The sequence below is a fragment of the Epinephelus moara genome, chromosome 13 (genome assembly GCF_006386435.1).
Source record: "Epinephelus moara isolate mb chromosome 13, YSFRI_EMoa_1.0, whole genome shotgun sequence".
Taxonomy (NCBI): domain Eukaryota; kingdom Metazoa; phylum Chordata; class Actinopteri; order Perciformes; family Serranidae; genus Epinephelus; species Epinephelus moara.
Window position 1 is genome coordinate 590,835 of NC_065518.1, and position 20,213 is coordinate 611,047.

The 20,213-nt window shown below is 43.2% G+C and overlaps 3 protein-coding genes across 7 annotated transcripts in view; all 3 read right to left on the bottom strand.

The window, feature by feature from the left end:
- The window catches only part of LOC126399424 (PH and SEC7 domain-containing protein 1-like), a 261,872-nt gene that overhangs the window by 33,919 nt on the left and 207,740 nt on the right, over window positions 1-20,213 (bottom strand). The gene's annotated exons all lie outside the window — the stretch shown is intronic.
- Window positions 4,278-7,521, bottom strand: armc7 (armadillo repeat containing 7). The gene is made up of 4 exons (XM_050059505.1): window positions 7,325-7,521; window positions 6,998-7,253; window positions 5,159-5,302; window positions 4,278-5,065 (listed from the first exon to the last, which is right to left on the bottom strand). Exons 2-4 carry the CDS (start codon window positions 7,083-7,085, stop codon window positions 4,722-4,724), a joined length of 576 nt encoding a protein of 191 aa, XP_049915462.1. The 5' UTR covers window positions 7,086-7,253; window positions 7,325-7,521; the 3' UTR covers window positions 4,278-4,721.
- Window positions 10,766-20,213, bottom strand: part of ndel1a (nudE neurodevelopment protein 1-like 1a) — a 30,118-nt gene continuing 20,670 nt past the window's right edge. The window contains exons 7-10 of one of the 4 annotated variants that reach the window (XM_050059481.1): window positions 17,750-17,844; window positions 17,472-17,617; window positions 16,616-16,650; window positions 10,766-11,753 (exon numbers count right to left, since the gene is read on the bottom strand). In XM_050059481.1, coding sequence (XP_049915438.1) covers window positions 11,746-11,753; window positions 16,616-16,650; window positions 17,472-17,617; window positions 17,750-17,844 — 284 coding nt within the window. In that variant the 3' untranslated portion in view covers window positions 10,766-11,745. Of the gene's footprint in view, window positions 11,757-16,615; window positions 16,651-17,471; window positions 17,618-17,749; window positions 17,845-20,213 lie in introns of all 4 variants that reach the window. The other 3 variants (XM_050059480.1, XM_050059478.1, XM_050059479.1) reach the window with 3 other exon arrangements.

Below are 20,213 nucleotides of genomic sequence, written 5' to 3' on the forward strand. Positions count from 1 at the left end.
AAAGTCATAGTATAGCATGTCGTCCGAAATCATCCAAAAACGCCATAGTATAGCATGTCGTCCGAAATCATCCAAAAACGCCATAGTATAGTATGTCGTCCATACAAAATGTAATCGTAACCTTTACAGGTGTGTGGTAATGAACAAGTAGTATGGACGCTATAAACAGCTACAGTCGTGGATAACATTTGTGCGTAATGACAGCAGGTCCAATGCATTTGCAGAACCTCACCAATGTGATACAGTTGGTTAAATTTCAATTCCTGTTCTTTAAACAGGTGTAATGAGTGCAGTTGCAGTTACAGTCTTCAGCTTTACTACAACTCACAACACATTTTTCTGTCTCTTCTTTCAGATCCAGAAACACAAACTACGCATAGAAGCAGAGCAGCAGCTCGGACTGAAGAAGGAGAAGTGAGAGTCATGGATAAAGAGAATTTAGATCTTTTTGGCAATTTTCTTACTGTCAATAAATCCCATTAAAAGATCAAAACCAACAATTGATCCAACTACAACTTGCATGTGTGCACAAAAACACATCACACAGTGTTCCTTCATTTCCCTGAGCACACACACTGCAGTTCATTTTGACTTTTGCACCGTCTTCCTGTTGGAATAACGTTTGCTAAAAATTCCTGTGACCAGATATGGATGGATGGATGGATGGATGGATGGATGGATGTGGATTTGGTCTTTTCATGGGATTTGTTGACAAAAAGAAAAATCTAGAATAACACCAGCCATATCCTTTATTACTCTCCTACTATATAATATAGGTGTAATAAAACGTGAACTTACAGCAGACTGAAGATCGGTGCAGAACTGTTGAACCCCTCTGTTCTCTAGAGTTCTTTTTTTATCCTGCAAAAATAACAAACTATTAAAATATTTTTACATCCATTTGAAATAAACTTTGTACCACATTATTAAAACCAGGCGGGGTGTTTCTCTTTTTACGGGAAGAATGAAGGTACTTTTACTGATGTCGGCGGCAGGTGCTCGCCTCTTAAGCCATTGGAATGCCATTCAGAAACACACACACACACACACACACACACACACACACACACACACACACACACACACACCCTTACAGAAAATGAGAATTCTGTGGCATTTAAAATGAACGAGTATCACAGACACATACACTCTCAAAGCTGTAAAGAATTTCCTCTCAAGTCTGACCGGGCTACACGTGCAGTCCAACTGACGCTGGGCTGCAGGATCAGATGTCGTCGTCCGTCTAGACCTGAAGGACTCGGCCCAGAAATAGCTCTTAAGAAGAGAAGAGAAGAAAACAAACAGCGCTCCTGGCTCTTAAGAAAGAACCTCAAGGTTTATTTTACTTTGTTGTTTTTTTTAGATTTTACATATTTTTGGGGGTTTGGATTTAACGTTTCAGGACATGGTATTCTTACAAAGAGCGCCAAGTGCAAGAGTCAACCAGTTGGGTGCTCCAGCATCCGCCCCGGGTGTTAGGAAATCACTTCAAAGCCAGAGGAATGTACATTTTTGGAGACTGACACTGATCTTAGTCAGTGAACCTGACTTTACAAGTGAGATTTGTTCACTTCTCTTCGTACCCTTTTGGAGGTCAATAAAATTAAATTATTCACATGCTGTTTTTGTGCCATTAGCAATCAACTGTATTAATCTGTCACAGTGCAGCAGAGCAGCCCTTCACTTTAACACAAACTATCCAGTTTCCCTCATGTGGTAACAAAGAGCACAACATTTTGGTGTCGGACACCTATGAGGACGTTCCCCTCGCAGGCACACTAGATGTATTATGTATGTATGTGTTTAACATCAACCAGTCACAATGAAAGGAAGGAGAGATTATTTAATTAATTTTACATTTGATTTGTTTTTGTTGACTTTTTCTGTTTGTCACTGCTTTTTATTTTGTTCCCTCAATACTTTACCTGTATGTGCCAGATTCTCATGTTTTTTCTGTTACTATGTGTGCTGACAGTTTGAAGTACGGGGGGGGGGGGCAGGTTTGCAGTATGGCAGAAGACATGGTGGAAAATCCTAAGAAGCCTCCAAGAACAGTTTCGAGCGGGGCAGATGCAGAACTTCACCCACAGGCATATGTTATGAGCGTGTGTAATACCTCTCACTGCCAGCAGGGGGAAACAAAAACTCCACACTACAGCTTTAAGCATGTGCTCTGACCATGAGAGAAAAAAATACAGAACAGCAGCCACATATAAGGGAATAAATAAGCACCAGATGACTGCTGGCTTTAGGCTGCATCAGCATCAAACCAGGCATTACCATGAAAATGTGACTCCTTCCATTCATCTGAACATAGGCAGTGAGTCTAAGCTGTGGTGGGACACAAAACAAAAACAAACCACAAACTAGAATTACTGAATTACCGCCTCCGCGCACCAATGAAGTTTCTCTGACAGTTTACATTCATGTCTGTGAAAACATGGATGCTTCACACACAGAGGATCTTTGCTGTTCCAACCCTGGCTCACAGTTTGCAACAACAGAGAGTCTACACAACCATTCCAAGGTACAGAGGTCGTTTATTTATCAGAATCAGAATCAGAATCAGAAATACTTTATTGATCCCCGAGGGGAAATTATTTATGTTACTAAATGTTTAACTAATGTTAATTAAATGTTATGTTTAACTAAACATACTGCAAAAGAAGAAATAATGCATGTCAAAGTGGTGTGTGTGACTGCAGTGTGTGTGTGTGTGTGTGTGTGTGTGTGTAAAACAGAACAAATGGAACAAAGGAAAACCAAACTACACCATGTGGCTGTCAGCTGCTCAGTCAGGAAGGAGAGAGAGCAGGATGACAAACGAGGCCTTTTTATAAGGTGAGACCACACGCTCAGGTGTGGCCAGGAAGATCTGACGGCCCGCCTCTCCAGACACGAGGAAAAAGATAGCTGTGAAGAAACACTTTCAAGGTTAGAGTCACCAATTCAGTATGTGGCCAAGGGTTTCTCCTTCTGTTCCTGAGATATGACGTCGACTCATGGCAACGAATGTGTTTTATACAGAATGTTATGATGTTACAGTGAAACTGACCTTTGGGATATAAAATATCAGTTCATAATTTTATCCTGGTAGACATGTGTGTGAAGTTTTGTCATAAGTAGCACATGAATTCTTGAGTTATGGCCACAAACATGTTTTGTGAGGTCACAGTGATCTTTGACCACTAATCAGTTCATTCTTCAGTCCAAGTGGACGTTTGTGCCAAATTTGAAGAAACTCCCTCAAGGTATTCTTGAGATATCATGTTCACGACAATGGGATGGACATACGGACACCCGGACAACGTAATGCCTCCAGCTACAGCTAGCATTAACACACAGTAGCCTGTGGTGACAATTAGAAACGGAATCAACTTTTTGAGAAACAACTCGACGCCACGCTGCAGCGGCCAATTGCGTACCCAGCAGTCAAACCAGAAGATACCCACAATCTACAGGACAGTCTTTTTCTATCGTTTAATATTATAGTGAGAAAAATAAATAAAGTATATTTTATCACCTAGTTGTGTACAATCCCAGAAAGGAGAGCACTCGCTTGTGTTTGTGTGTGTGCATGTGTCTTGTTGCAGTACAGATACAACAGTAATGATAATCAAAAGGAATTCTACAGATCTTTAAAGTCAACATAAACAAACTTAGTGAAGACAAACATTCAGTCACTGAGACGGGGAGACCGGGTTTAATCTCTGCACCCTCCACTCTCCTACAAATCAACACTCCCACTCCACCACACAACCCTTCAACTAATCACCACAACGCCTGATTTGGTTTGAATGCAGCCTCAAGAATTTACGACATGCCCAAAACTATGTGAACAACTAAGAAAAATCTTTATACCAAAGCATGCTATGATATTTTAGACAATAAAAATATCACCTCAAACTCTGTCACGTTGAAACAGGAAAGAGACCAACACAGTGTCTTCGTGCACAAAGCCAGCTCCATGTGTGGAAGAACTTCAACCTCAACCCCATCAAACACCTTTGGGAGGAACTGAGACACAAACTGTGAGCCCTACCTGAACACCCAAAATCAGTGAGGCACTAGAGATGCACTGATCCAGCTTTTTCAGTTTCCATCCCGATCCCGATGCTGTGGCTTTGAGTATCAGCTGATACCCGATACTGATCTGATACCATGGTTGACCTAAGAAGCTATATACCTTTACATGTAGAACAGTAAAGACTAGAGGCATCAGGCATTGATGACTACACAGTTCTCTCCTAAGATAAAATGAAACAAGATGAAACAGATTAATGAAATGATGAACTATTTATTTTTAACAAAAATAAACAATTGTGCAACAGCAGTTAAAATAGTGTGAAATACCTCCACACAGCAGATTCTCTCCTTCGCTCCATGACGAATGACGTAGCTTGCGTCACAATAGATTTAAAGGCAAAGGATCGCCTCAGGTACAGGTTGCATTTTCTGATACCCGATCCATCTATTTAATGATATCAGGGCCGATATTTGATCCAGATATCAGATCGGTGCATCCCTATGAGGGACCTCAATCTTGTGTCAGCAGATCCCTGCAGCAGTATCAACATGTGGTGGAAAGACTGACCCCAGACGAGTGGGGGTGTGAGGTCTGGGTGCCCATATATAGTAACATATTTCTTACACTCTCATGGAGAGCAAACTAATCCTCTAAAATACAATAAAGTCTCCCAAATAAATACCTCAGCTGTAAGTTAGTCCCTGGGCAGCGGGATGCCGACTGCAGTCTGCTGTCCCTGCATCTGCTGCTCTGCTCGGGCCACCTGCTCCTCGGTGCAGCAGTCCTGCAGAAACACAGCAGCCAGGTTGCGCAGGCGGGGGCTCTCTGAGAGGGAGAAGCGCAGCATGCACTGCAGGATGGCTGGGTCAGTGATCTCAGAGCGGGATGACGGCGTTGTGAGGTTCATGAGTGTAGTGATGGCTGACAGGACGGTCTCCTCCCTCTGGCTCGACAGACAATGCGTTACCAAGCTGATCCCGCTGTTCTGCAGGATTATGCGTCGGCATTCAGGGTCCATGCTCAGGTTACACAGCCCCCCTGAGAGCATGACACACAGGCAGATTAATGATGTTAGGAGGCAGCATTTGCACCATGAAAAACAATGGGAGAGAGACAATGATTTATACTGACCAATCCCAAACTCCACAAAGTTTCCATTCTCCTCAGTGATCATGTCCAAGAAGAGGTCGGTCACCTGCAGCTCCCTCAGATACTCCATGTTCTTTGGGTCGTACGCAAAGTTGGCCAGGTTAGCCAGCACCTGCTCCTTTGCCTCTGATGAAGTCAAACAAGTTAAATATAATAACTATTAGATTAACTCATTTAGTCTGTTCTATCAGTCTATCACAAACAAACTGTTATCAGCACACATGTTGGTTGATAAGTTATGTTAGCATACTGTTGAAAGATATTCCCCTGGATCCCCTCTCCTTCAGGCTGCAGTTTGTAACTTGTATTACAAAAACACATTTGCTGAAACTGTCACTGTATTCACACAGCACTACATGAGACATAAAAACTATCTATTCCCCTGTGATCAGTGTAAAACATTCAGCAATGACTATTTACATTAATACATGTTGCAAATTATTCTGAGGGTTTCTCAGATGTTCAAGACACATTTCAACACAATCCGGTGAAAAATAAGCAGTTAGTGAGATTTAAAATAAACATAAAAAGAACTGCAAAGGTCAAAGTTAGAAACCACAAACAAAGATTCTTTAAAATGCTGAAATTTAGCTCAAAGTGTCAAACTTCAAAAATTCAGGACTAAAAGAGTAGCTGGAGCTTCACTCAGCAACATCCCATGAATTTGTTCTTTTCCCAGGAAAAACCATGACATGAATCAGAAGTCCTGGGTGAGCTGGTGTGGAACAACCCCTGTGCGTTATGAAGAGGGGATAGAATGATTGAACGTGTGCCCCTCTATAACTTTTACTCAAAAAGAAGACACGTCTCCATATTCCCCAAGATTATTAGGCATGACCTGAGGTACACAAAACTAAATACTGGATGGTAGGGAAGACACTCTGCATTATAAAGAGGGGATACATTTTGTAGAAGGCTAAGAATGGAGTCTGAAAACTGTGTCCCCCCCCATTCTGTAACTGTTGCCAGGAAAAAAAGAAATGTCTCCATATTCACCAAGATTATTAGGCACAATCTGAATGCCACAGGCTCGACTGAAAATGATTAGGAACTCTTCTGTTTCTTAGTCTGTCAATCTATTAAATCAGAGTGTGACTTCTCAGTGGGTCAAACACTAAATATTAAAAGGGAATTATTCATTTATTCACTTTTCGTAATGCCTGATGTGATTTGTACCATTTGTAATTACGGCTTTGTTGATCAGATAAATGTTGTTTGGTTTATTTTATATTTATGTGTATTCATGTGAAACAGTGGACATCTTGGGACAAAGGACAAATTTTAGATTTGTTTTCTGACAGAAAAGTGAAATCAAATAAATCAAAATAAAATGAGTGAAGGTGGAGCAGAGGCTGTGCATTACAGAGAGGGGACACTGATGTGTTTGGTGGCAGACTGAAAATGCAATCTGAATGACTGTGTGTCCCAAAATAAGTTTTGTTGGGAAAGAAGAAACTTCTCCAGATGATGCCTGATCACCTTGGTGAACATGGAGAATACACTAAATAAAATACCTGACAGCAGGGCAGAGACTGTGCACTGTGAAGGGACACATTGTGTGGCAGACACTATAAAGTAGCTGAAAACAACACGTGAGTAAATGTATTCATTGTCCAGTGTCAGACTGACAGCAGATACAGCTGATCCTGTTGTGTTCTGGTGATGGCGGTTGTTTATGGATCATATCACGGCCTTTACAGACTAAAACTAGCTGTTTGTTATTTCCAGAGATCCCTCAAGGAGACGTCAGTGTTCTCAATGACCTTAAGTCACATAGACAGCTGAATTATAACAGATAACAGTGACTGTAACGTTACTCACCTTCACTGTCGGTGTCCTGAAACTCTGTGACCAGAGTCTGTAAATATTCAAACCGGTCGGAGCCCTCAGACGAGCCCTTTCTCCACATGTTAGCAACAGTAGCTTAGCATTAGCTCAAACAAACTAACGCAACAGCTCCTGTATTCTCTTAAAACTAAGACGAAGCAAATCAACTTTAACAAATTACACTATCTAATGCATAAGCTCAACATGAGCTCCGGTGTTCACCCACATTCAGACGGAGAGCTCAAACTAACTAACGCATTAGCTTAGCATTAGCTCCTGCTGCTACGACCAAACAAACCAACTCTAACAAAATAAGCTAACAAATGCATTAGCTTAGCATTAGCTCCTGCTGCTACGACCAAACAAACCAACTCTAACAAAATAAGCTAATAAATGCATTAGCTTAGCATTAGCTCCAATGTTCCCCCAGATTCAGACGGTTATATCAAACAAACTAACCTAAACAGATCAAACAAACTTTTTAAATGTGGGTTCACTTTCCGCCATTTCCTGTTTTGATCCGTCCCTTTAATGTGTCCGTACAAGAGCAAGCTCCCGCCTACTTTATCCGTTTTAAAATAACTTGTAACATTAATAATATTATTGTTCTGTCGATCAAATTTAAAACATATTAAAACACCTAATATATTCTGATATGGGTGATTAAATGTGTACTTTTTAAAATTATATAATTTGATAAAAAGCAGGAAACGGAAGTGGTGTTACGCGAGTAAGTGCCCGACACGAAGGAGGTATGTAACGAGCAGTTAGCATTAAAGGTCAAGTAAAAATCACATGTAGGTTATTTTACTGTTTATATTCCGGCCTGTGGCATTTTCTCTGGACACTCAGCTAAAATGAAGCCGCGCCAGCTGTCCTCTAAAAAGCGTCTGACCAAACCAATTTTATTTGGGACACTAATTGTGGGACTGGCAGCTGCTTTCTTTAACAGGTGAGTTATGAGTTATCGCATGTTGTGTGTTTTACTGCAATAATTGTCATTTGGAACTGTCAGGCTCATAATACTGAAGGGCAGCATAGAGCTGTAGTGTTTTCTGATGCACCTCGGTTCACTTCCCTTCATCCAGCTGACCTGTAACTGCTCCTGCTGCCTGTCCCTCATTCATCTTTAAACACAATGCAGCTGTGTGTGTGCAGAATGAAACTGTGTTTAAAGGTGGTGTAATAGTTCTGCTTTTGTTTGCAGTATGATTAAAAGGATTGATCGACTGATTATTAAAATAGTTGCAGTTTAATTTCATGTGGCTCAACTGATGATGTCAGTGCTCTCTGAATCTGTGAATAATAATAAAGAGCTACTCCAGGGATTTGTAATCATACTTTAAGTTGAGACAGATTTTTTTTCCAAAAAGACCAAAGTTAAAGCAGCACAGGATAAAATAATGTGACTCTTTGTCCATACTTCCTGATCAAGCTCCAAACGTTTGTCATTAAAAATAAGTCGTCCCCAAACTGAGACCAAAGTGTCCAAAAATTTCCAAATAGTTCAAAAACAAAAGATAAATAGTTTACTGTTAGACACATAAGACAAACACAAACTGCAAATTCTCACATTTGCAGTTCAAGCAAAATTCTCTTTTGCTTGAACTGCAAATATTTGGTGTTTGTGTTTTAATAACTGGTTCAAACAGTTGATCAGTTATCAGAATAGTCACAGATTCACTTTCTGTTGATCGATTAATTAGTTTCAGCTGCATACAGCTTAAAACTACCAAAAAAAAAAAAAGAGTTTTCCGATATATAATAACAGTTCCTCCTCCTCCTCCTCCTCCTCCTCCTCCTCCTCCCTGCAGGCACAGGTTCTTTGTGGATGTGGAGGAGCTCAGGGCTCAGGAGCGAGCTCGCAACGAAGCCAGGAGGGTGGAGATCCTGGAGAGAAGGATGAAGCAGATAGAAGAGGTGGCCGAGAAGAAGAGAGGAGGGAGCTGAACTGACACTGAGCTCAGGACTCTGTCTCAAGACTTTACAGATGTGGACATTAGATCCTACTGTACGCAGCCTGAAGACATCTGGACTGGAGACATCTGTCTGTCCTGCAGGAAGCCAAACTGTTTGTGTTTTGATAAACGAAGCATCAGTGGATGAATTTGTGATAATTCATAAACATTAACGAGTATGTACTTTTCTATTTTGTGTCTGTTTTGAGGCATCATGAATATTAATAATTAAATGATCAAAGTGCCAAAATCTGCTCCCTGTTTCATGTACTTACAGTTTCACCCCGCAGAGGGCAGTGTTGATAAAACTGAAAAGGCCATATTGGTGTTTTTGCAAGTTTAGCTCTCAAAATATAAATCAGACATGCTTTACGTTTTTTCTACCAATTTCAGTGCACTCTACAGAGTTTAAAGGGATAGTGCACCCAAAAATGAAAATTCAGTCATTATCTACTCACCCATATGTCGAGGGAGGCTCAGGTGAAGTTTGATAATGGCTGAATTTACATTTTTGGGTGCACTATCCCTTTAAGACTTTTTAACTTATATGTTGGCCCACACATTTTACAGTGGAGACTTAAAACTTGGTAGTGACGTCTAATCCCTCACAACATCAGGTGTGTATTAAATTTTGTCTATGACATCATTGATTTTCAAATCAACGGTTGAATTATAACTCACAGAAATTAATGCTGATTTAAAGTTTGTTACACAATTAAAGGAAGTTTTAAAAGACTGCTGATTGATTTTCATTTCATAATCCAAAAATTCTGATGTGGAGGCAGAATTATTTGATAGCAATTATAAAATAATAATAATAAATAATAATAATAAAACTATGGACAAAAAGACGCTGAATAGCTCACCTGGTGGAGCAGGTGCCCCATGTGCATAGACTGTGTCTGTGCAGCAGCGGCCCTCAGGTCAGTTCCAACCCACGGACCCCTGCTGCATAAAACAAAGGCTAAAGAAGTCCAAAAAAGAGTAAATATATGTTGTTAAATTCCTGTTTGTAGAATCAACAGCTGTTTCATGTTTGATATATTTTATCCCAGACTTTGTGTGTTCCTTTGATCTCCAGTCTTCAGTATGTGAAACGAGTGAACTCAGAGGATAAGACACATGAAAAGAATCCATCAAACTTGAACCATGTGGAACGTCTTCTAGTGATGAAACAATGAACTGAAAAATAATCATTAACACCAGCTTTAATAACTGATTCATCGTTTGAAGTCACTTATAAATGAATCAAATGCTTTCAGATTTTCAAATGTTTGGATTTTCTGCCTTTGTCAAAATGAACTGAGTATTTTTTGGGTTTTAGTTTAACGAGCGGACAAAAGAAGCAATTTGACAAAGTCATCTTTGGCTCTGAGAACTTTTTGTTTCACTTGTGACATTTTGGAAACTAAACAAATCATTAAAAATACAGATAAACAGATAAACAGAGACTGAAAGTAGAGTTACAGCCTATGATTCATCCTCTGACTGCTTCCTCAATTAATCATTAGGTTTGTGAAAGATCCAAAAGTAGAAAACAAAAAATGCTCACCATAATTTCTCAGAGCCGCTGTGACGTCTTCAAATCGCTTGTTTTGAAACAAACAAACTGAAACTCAAAGAAAGTAATTTTACGATCATGTAAAACAAAGAAACAGCAAATGTTGACATGTGAGAAGCTGCGACTGGAGAACGAGACGAGATTTTGCCTGAAATGATGAATCAATTGTCAAAACAGTTGAGTTGCTGCAGCTCTAGTTGAAAACAACAGTCACAGTCAAAACTGATTGAAACATTCACAGATGCAGTAGAGTTACATCTTTTATTAAAACATGCTGTAAAAGAAATCTGAAATAAATTAAACCCACAAACTATAACAAACAGGCAATATTGCACTCCAATGAAAAAGAATAAAAAGTGCTTCACTTGCCGAGTGTCGAGTCACAAGTCAAAGGTTTTAAAACGGGATAAAACACTTTGAACACAGGAAACAAGATGCTGGTTAACTGGTCCAAACACGACGACAGCTCCACTTCAATGCCTAAAAATAAACGATCAATATGACCAATACTGTACACGTCATGTCACACAGCTCAGAGGACAGATGGTGTGTTGGACTCACTACACGGACACAAAGACACAAAGACTCCCCTTCCCTTCCAGATGCAATAAAAACAGGGGTTACATGAGATAATGTGTAACACATGAACCTGTCAGGCTCACATGCTGCACATGTTGGAGCATCAATAATTGATGGAGGCCATGTGGCACATCATCCAGGACATCTGCACATCAGCCAACTGCTCCTTCTCCAGTCATAGCGTCAGCAGGTGGGTGTGAGTGCACTCAGCTCAAGTTATTGCTCGTTAATGTTGTTGAAAAAGCTGTTTAAATATTTTAAAAAACCTTTAATTGCATAATATTTCCCTTTTTAGATATACGGTGCACACGTTTTACAAATCAGAGTGAGAGCTTTAAGAAACCTTTAAATGTGTCCCGAACAGTCAGGTGAGGCACCGTTCTGTACGAGCCAGTGAGCCGACAGCAGAAACAGTAACACATGAGATATACAGACAGGGACCCACAGCTACAGTGCAACAGAGACGGCCCGGGGTGACAGTACACCAACCAAGATTTACAGTATTTGTCTGAGGCCTTTTCTTCTTTACATGTCGAGGCGACCAGTGTGTTGGGCTTCACGTCACACAGCGAGGGGCACTAAGCCTGCAGAGGAGGCGGTGGGAGGGGCCGTGATGGCCGTCAGGGCGCCAGGTTTCAGTCCGTTCACCGTCCTGCTGCAAAAAAGTTAGAAGAGCTGCATCAAACCAGGAGCATGAGGCCGACATCTGTACATACATGGATCAACCCACCACCAGCCACTGACAACATGTATTTGATGAAGTTAAATACAATTCAACTGAAAGCTGCAATAATGAAACAAGCTGGTTTACACGGAGCTCATTTCTGCCAGGACAAAAACATAATGTACTCACAGTGAGTCAAAACATAAGTTTAGCTTTCAGCTGACACACACACACACACACACACACACACACACACACACAGACACACTGTGTTTTCTGTTCATACCAAATGACTCTATTTGTTGTTTTCCTGGCAGAAATGGACCTCCATAGCTGAAAGTAAGAACTGCTCCGACTGTCAGATAAACTCTTCTTCATCTTCATCATCATCATCATCGTCTCCCTCACACACACACACACACACACACACATACAGACACACACACACACACACAAACACACAGACACACAGACAGACACACACAAACACACAGACACACAGACAGACACACACAAACACACACACACAGACACACAGACACACACACACACACACACACAGACACACACACACAGACACACACACAGACACACAGACACACACAGACACACACAGACACACAAACAGACACACAAACACACACACACACACACACACACAGGACGCTGCTGCTGCTTTGGGACAGAGATGATGCACTTTATGCACCTGTTGCTAAAAATGGAACTTGAATGCAGAAAGCGGGAAGGAAGACGCAAAGTTCACCTGACCTACTGGTTACACTGGTTTCTGTTGTGGGTCATTGTCCAACTATGACTGGTATCCCTTGTTTGGTTTGGGCCATGTGAGTCACGAGTCTGGAATGAATGAAGGGCGGAAAGTTCCCGAGCCACAGCTGACAGGAGTTTTTGACCCACAACCAGAGCAGGTTTTAACTCAGTTTCATGATTCATCAAAATAAACTGCCAAATATATAAATTAATGAGCTCTGCTTTAACACAGTATAGTCTGAGGCAGTGGTTCCCAACTGGTGGGTCCAGGTCCAAATGTGGGTCTGGGGTCCATTCTGAATGAAGTGCACGTGACTGGTGAGGGTGTCACGTTTGTAAGAAACACACTTTATCTTAAAGTACAGTTCATTTCCAGCACAGAGCTTTTACTTTAAAGAATGGTTTCCTGCTGTAGAGTGAGCGACTGACGGACAGACAGTGAACAGCAGGGCGACATGTTCACACACAAGTGTGATGCTGAATGTATTAAACTGTGTGGACCATGAATTGTTGACTGAGGAGAAATCTGGATCCTGTGGCTGCACCAGTTGGGAACCACTGTCCCGTACTGGGTCTGGACACATGCTGCGTTTTGTGCACCCTTTGTTGAGGTGCACAAGAGTTCCTGAGCGCATCATTTTCAGGGTGCGAAGGCTGCACCCCGAGATAAACAAAGTTCTTTTAGAACTTTTTGTCCTGTGGCAGGAAACAACCAATCACAGCTGGTAGATATCTTCCCTTCTTACTGTACACATCAGTGCAGAGCTTCCAGAGCTTTACGTCTGTCCCATGGAAGAGGATCAGCTCCAAACTAGGCTGTGAATGTAGACTGTAAGAATAATGGACGTAGCTATGGTGACGTCACCCACTGGTCCTGTTTTGAAGCTTTGAGTTCGGCATTTTGGCCGTCACCATCTTGGGTTCTTTGGAGCCAGAAGTGACCATATTTGGGGTGAGGGGGTGGAGCTGCAGCCCGCCCTGAATCATCTGTAACTTTAAGCCTTGATCAAATGTAAGAAGAGTGGAAGAGCCCTGGTTTCAGGATGTAGGCTGTTTGTAGTCCGCGTGATATTGACCAATCACGTTTGAGCAGCTGCAGTTGTTGCCAGGTTAAATAGTCCGTGCAGTGAACATATAAACGGAAGTCGGAAACGGAAATTCGCCTCCTCCGCCCAAATCAAACTGGAATGCCAAAAAATCGGGGGTCTGCCCCCAGAGGCTGTATCGCCGTCTGCCGGAAGTCAGACGGCGATACAGCCAATGGCTTCTGAGAATGTTTCTGCTGTAAAGTTGTGGCCTTTAACATGTGGGTCTGTGGGGACTGACTCGCTCATGGAGCCAGCCTCAAGTGGCCGTTAGAGGTACTGCAGTATTTGTCACTTGTGTGTTGGCTTCATTTCTCAGCCCCGGAGGTTGCCACTTGAACACAGCACAACACACTCATGTCCTGTGACAGAGAACAGTCAATCACAGCCAGACATCTCTCCCACAAACAGTATTCTGATTTTGGCCTCTAGTTTCAAAGACCGGGCGAGGCGGGGGCGCAGCGCACCTGCGCTTCGCCAACTGGGTGTGGCCAGGCGGATTTTGCAAGTTTGGCACACCGTGCGCGCTGGCGCAGCTACTCCTCTTTCCCACCTCCATCCCTCCTACCGGCGCAAGTCGGAAAGAGGGAGGAGAGAAGGTGTGGAGTGGGTTTTACACACATCACACCAATCAAATGAGCCCCTCTCCTCGCCCTTAAATGCGCCGCGCGATGGCATAATGAGAGTTTACTCAATTCGCCATGGCAGAAGAGAGCAGCAGCGTCAGACGGCCAAACTTCTCCCAGGAGGAACCTGATGTTTTGGTCCGGGAGGTCCGAGCTCGCAGTGTCCGAATATACGGAACTGCGAGCAGACCTCCACGGGCTGATGATGCAAAGGTAGCCTGGGAGGAGGTCACCACAATTGTAAATCAATGTTGCGTTTCTCTCGTGCGCGCGCGCTCTCTCTTTCTCTCTCGCAGTCTCACTCTGTTTCTTTTCTTTTGACTTTTCTAAGATGACAGATGCTGAATATATACTCCCTATCTGATGCTGTGGCTGTTTGTGGTTGGCTGAGAGGGATGTGAACTCATTAGTTTGCAGCTGTGTTAATCAAATCAGGTTGGGTTTCCATTACGCGTGCCAAACGTGCCAAACGGTGCCAATCCCCTTTGATCTGACATCAGATGTGACGGGACAGTCGATATAGAGATACATTTATGTGCTGATTGCAGATAGTTGCATTGAATAGTGGTTTTTTGGGTATTTATTGCATCGTTAATGTGCCTGATATTCTGGAAACCTGCCTGTGAGGTTTTGGTGACGTGTGCGCACTGTCCGCCGGTCAGCCAAACTTCGGCTTACACCGGCTGCGCTCCGCCTGCGCTGACAGTAGACCTGGTTTCAGATGGCGAGCTTTTAGCGCACCTTCGGCAAAGCCTTTTGGCACGAAACTGTCACTGTGCCAAGCTGGATCTGTCGACACCTCCCCCTGCTGCGCCGCCACACCCATCTCAGCGCACCTCGGTCTGCCAAACTACCAGACTGAGCGCGCCTCGGGTTGCGCTGCTCGAAACTAGCTCTGCACGGGGTTCGCCACCCTGCGCCGCGCCAGGAAACTAGAGGCCATGCACTTAAACAACAGTGCCTGGAAGAAGATCAGCTCCAAAGTTTGAACTTCTTGTGAGTAGGCTACGATGCAATATAGCTGAACAACTTCAGGTGCAACCTGCCTCCTCTGCGCCTTTGAAAGTTGGCACACAGGTGGCAGGAGACAAGCACCCAGAGCCCAAGCTCATGTTTTCCAGAGGGTTTAAGGTGCAGCATGTGTCCCGGCCCTAAAGGAAGAGAAGCTCCCTGATTTAGATCAATAAATACGTAAACACAATCTGACCGTGTCAACTTCTGACACTCCACATATTTTGGGCACATTTGGTCTGTTCTCAAAAAGAGCGAAGGTCCAACACTCTGTTCTTGTTCTGAGTTACTGTGAGTGAGACACAATGCATTTGTCTTCCAGATGTGCTGAAGGTGAGCGGTGTACATAACAAACGCCCTTCTCTGAAACCAGAGGGACAATGACCTTGTTGTTGTGTGTGTGGGTGTGTGTGTGTGTGTGTGTGTGTGTATCTCAATATGCCGACTCTGCCTCTGTAGTTCTCCCTCACACAGCAGAAACACGACACACCGTCACACTGCCAGTCTCTGCTCTCACCACCAGCCTGAGACAAGTAACTGCTGTCAACACAAGCACAGAGGAGTGATGCAGCACAAACACTGGGCACTACTAAAGAACTTAGATTCAGCTAAAATTTAACCCCGAATTTATCAGCAAACATCTGGTTGGATGGGAGGTTAAAAACACAGAGGAAACTGTCGCCTGGTCTGATGCGTCTGGATTTCTGCTGCTCTACTCTGACATGTAAAGCACTTTATAAATAAAGATTACTAAACATTACACCTGCTGATCATCAGCATGTTAGCATTTAGGTCAAAGCATTGCTGTGTCAAAGTGTCGCCTCACGCCTCATGCAATATATTTGTGACCCATTGTTAAAGATTTACATCTTCAGTAGGAACCAATGGGCTCAGAGCTGAGAGACACACACAGCGTGGGGACGTCATAAAGTGCTGACAGGCCAACAAACACTGTTGGTTTTAAGTTCTGCCAGCAAATTTCATTTTTGATATCAGGATTCTCTTCTTTTTGACAAACTTCATTCCTAAGACAGAACACAAAAATACCAAAACACGCACACACAAAAGCTCTGCTTGTTATTCATCATTAAAAGTTAGATCTGGAGCCAAAACATGAACACACTAGCAGGAGAAAGATCTATTAGGTCAGCTAAGAGTTAAAAAGACAGCAGGAAAATTCCAGCACCGTCACAGCACCACTACCATCACCACCACCCTTCAGCAGTTAGTGGCCGGGATCTCTCCCACAGTCATGGTTATTTCTATCAGCTCTACATGGGAAGAGAAGAATGGTTAAAATCAGCAGCAGCATGCATGAATGCGCCCGACACACTCAGAGAACAAGAGGAGCTGCGATTACCCAGAATCAATGACGGGAACGTGACCATCTCTGTCCTGCTGGGAACAAACGCACACAGACAGGTCTCAGATTCTCCTCCTGAGTCGTCAGCACATCACACACAACACATGTCTCACGACGTTTCACCAGAGGTGGAGGAAGTAATCGGATCCTTTACTGAAGTTAAAGTACTGACGCCACACTGTGAAAGTCAGAGTGTTCTCCTCCTGTCTTCTATCTGATGTTTCTGGGTTCATTCTTCTGCTGTAGATGTTTAAGGTTGTGTTTATTTTAACTCCTCTTCATACTGTTGGTTAGTTTAATCTACAGCAATGCATCATGGTCTATAAGATCTTCATATGTTTGCAGCGTGGCTGTCCTCTGAGAACCACGTATCTCTACAAGGTCAACTTTACATGGTGTTTTCAGCTTTGTGATGATGATATTACTGAATTATTACTATTATTATGAGTCAAAATGATCCTTAAAAGAATGAAAACAATGTTTTATCTGAGGCACACAAGATTACCTTTAGAAAATAACTAAAATAATGTTCAGATTCTCCGTCTAGTTTTTAATATCACGGTGTATCGCTGCAACCCTTACAGTATATAGTGGAGTGAAAAGTACAATATGTGTCTCTGAGATGTGGAGCAGAAGTGTAAGGCTGCATAAGATGGAAATTCTAAACTAAAGTACAAGTATGTTGAATTTGTGCTTCGTTACATCGCACCACTTCCCTTTCTCATTATAAACACACCTACGTGTTCACATGAACACATGTGACAGGAATCTTGTGGTTTAATGTGACAGTCTGTCATTAATCTTTCCCCACTGATCACTAAGATATGAAAAATGTTTCAAAGGTTTCACTCACGCTTTGTCAAAGTATGATGTGTGGAGTGACTGCGAGTAGTTCGCCGTGTTTGCGTTGAGCACGTTGCTGTTGTCAAGAGAGTACGCCTTCCTCGCCTTCTGGTCCTTGGCAAAGTTCCTGCAGGCGGCGAGCTTGGACTCCAGAGCCTGTGGTGGAGACGTAAACACCAACAACACATGAGGGGAAGACGGGACTTTCTGCACTATGCTTGAGATATGGAGGAAGAGAAAGGGAAAGTCCTGGAACCTGGAAACAGGAAGTCAGAAGCAGTGACTCACCCCGACTTTCCGCAGTAAATCACTGACGATGTTGAGGGCCGATATTCTGGCAGACGGAGTCAGCGGAGAGTTGCTGCCAAAGCCATTTGATAGAACTGTGCCGGAGAGAGAACAGAAGACGTGTTGGTTAAATCTGCAGTTATTCATCTGTGTCATTCACTCAGTCACTGCTCCCTGTATTACACACATGCAGTGCTTTACTCCTCACTGAGCAGTCAAATGACATTTTTGACATTTACTGTCCATCCATCCATTTTCATCCGCTCATCTGGGGCCGGGTCGTGAGGGCAGCAGGCTGAGCAAACACCCCAGACGTCCCTGCTCCCAGCAACACTTCCCAGCTCCTCCTGGAGGACCCCGAGGTGTTCCCAGACCAGATGAGATATATAATCCCTCCAGTGTGTTCTGGGTCTGCCCCGGGGCCTCCTACCAGATATCAGATACATTTACTGTATGAATCATCATTCTGCAGGTGTAGTGTCCCAGTGCATTGTGGGGCTTTTAGCAGAATGTAGAGGTCATGCAATGGATGCGACTTTCTTTGATCCACTGTGGGAATATTTGAGGACTCTTAATAGTGCATTAAAATCACACTCACACGTTCAACTTCACCTACTTTTGGCAAGTGAATACAGATTTTGGGCTCAGCCACTGACAGGCTGAACGCCTACAGTGCAAAACAAAATATAATTTCTCATTGGCACCAAATGAACCTCAGCAAACAGTTTCACACTAACTCCTCAGTTTCTCCGTCCCTGCAGGTTCACAGTCATTCCACGCTCACATCAGTGATGTCACTTGGTCTGCCTGCTTCCATCTACGCAACATGACCCACCTCCGTCCGTCCCTCACACCGCACAGTCCCCGCCACTCTTGTTCACACCATGCATTGATTCTGTATCACTTCTTTTTTGTCTCCATCTCAAACCCATCCACAAACTTCTACTGGCCCAGAGCCCCGTCCACCAATCACATCACATCACATCACCTGTCCTTCAGCAGCTTCACTGACTTTAAGATCTTACTCCTCACCTTAAAGCTCGCGGCCCACGAGCTGACATGGCGACAAGAAACATTCCTAACTCGACACCTTCTTCAGGGTCCTCAGAAACAAAGCTTTAACAAAACGCCTCGTGGACACATGGGAACCTGATTTCTCCTGCTCAACTGTTTCTGGCTACTTGGAGAACAAACTGTAAAAACAATCTTGACACATTATCATCCACTCAGTTTAAACGGCAAACAGCTCCTGATACACATCCAGCAGTGACAGTCTGTATGTTTGTGTCCACTGACGAATGTACGTCCAATATTCTCAACTGTTCCTGGTCTCCAGCGACTCCAGAGGGAAACATAAATGCTCCACTGTGTTCACCAGCTTGTCTCTAACTGTGTCTGTCTGCTGTTTGCTGCTGAGCAGGTGGTGCACGCTTGATTTATCTCTGCAAACAGCTGCCTGCTGCCGAGGGAAACCACAGTGTGTGTGAGAGTGAGCCAAAACAGTAAAGTATTGAGCCCTGAAACCAAAACACTGAGTTACCAAACAATCAAAGGCTCCACAGATCTGAAACACTGCAGAGCTGCTGATCACTGAATGAGGGTTCATCACTACGATCGACAGCTTTCACACACATTGTTAATAACAAACATATTGACTACAAATGCTTTAAGAATGAATAAATATGGTCTCATACAGGAGTGTCACACTACACATACGGCCCAGTTTGATCTCAAGTGGGCTGGACCAGTTAAACCAGTCCGTAACAACCTGTAAATAACAACACCTCCAAATTGTTCCCATTGTTAGTGTAAAGAAGTCTGTTCTGAAAATGTTCATCCAGTTACAAGACTAGTGATGAACATCCTGTGAAATTCAACAGTGTGTCTCAGTTCGTCCACATTCAGTCAGTCGACGACTCACTTTCATCACATGTGCTTTAATTCATGATCTTCCACTGAAGTGAAGCTGTTGTTCTGTCATCAGTGCCTCAGCAGGCAGCAGGGTAACACTGATGTGAAGCTGCTGGTTGACAACATGTTGCACAATGTTCAAGATTTTTAAATATGACCACAATAAATATTCACTGCTAGAGCTGGGCGATATGGCCATGATGTCACTTCCTCCCCCTCAGTATGAAAACTTGGGATCATAATTGACCCCACTCTCTCCTTCAAACCTCACATCAGCAACATCAGCAACATCATTCTTCCATCTCTGCACCTCCCTCACTGCAGAAATACTCCTCCACGCCTTCATAACCTCCAGACTCCACTGCTGTAACAGCTTCTCTATGGTCCTCTACCAGCCTTCACAAACTGCACCACATACAGAGCTCTGCTGCCCAGTTACTCACCCGCCCCCCCTCCAGGGACCACATCACCTGTCCTCACACAGCTTCATTGGCTCCCTACCCAATACTCCTCCTCATCACCTACAAAGCCCTCAATAACCCCCCCCCCCCTT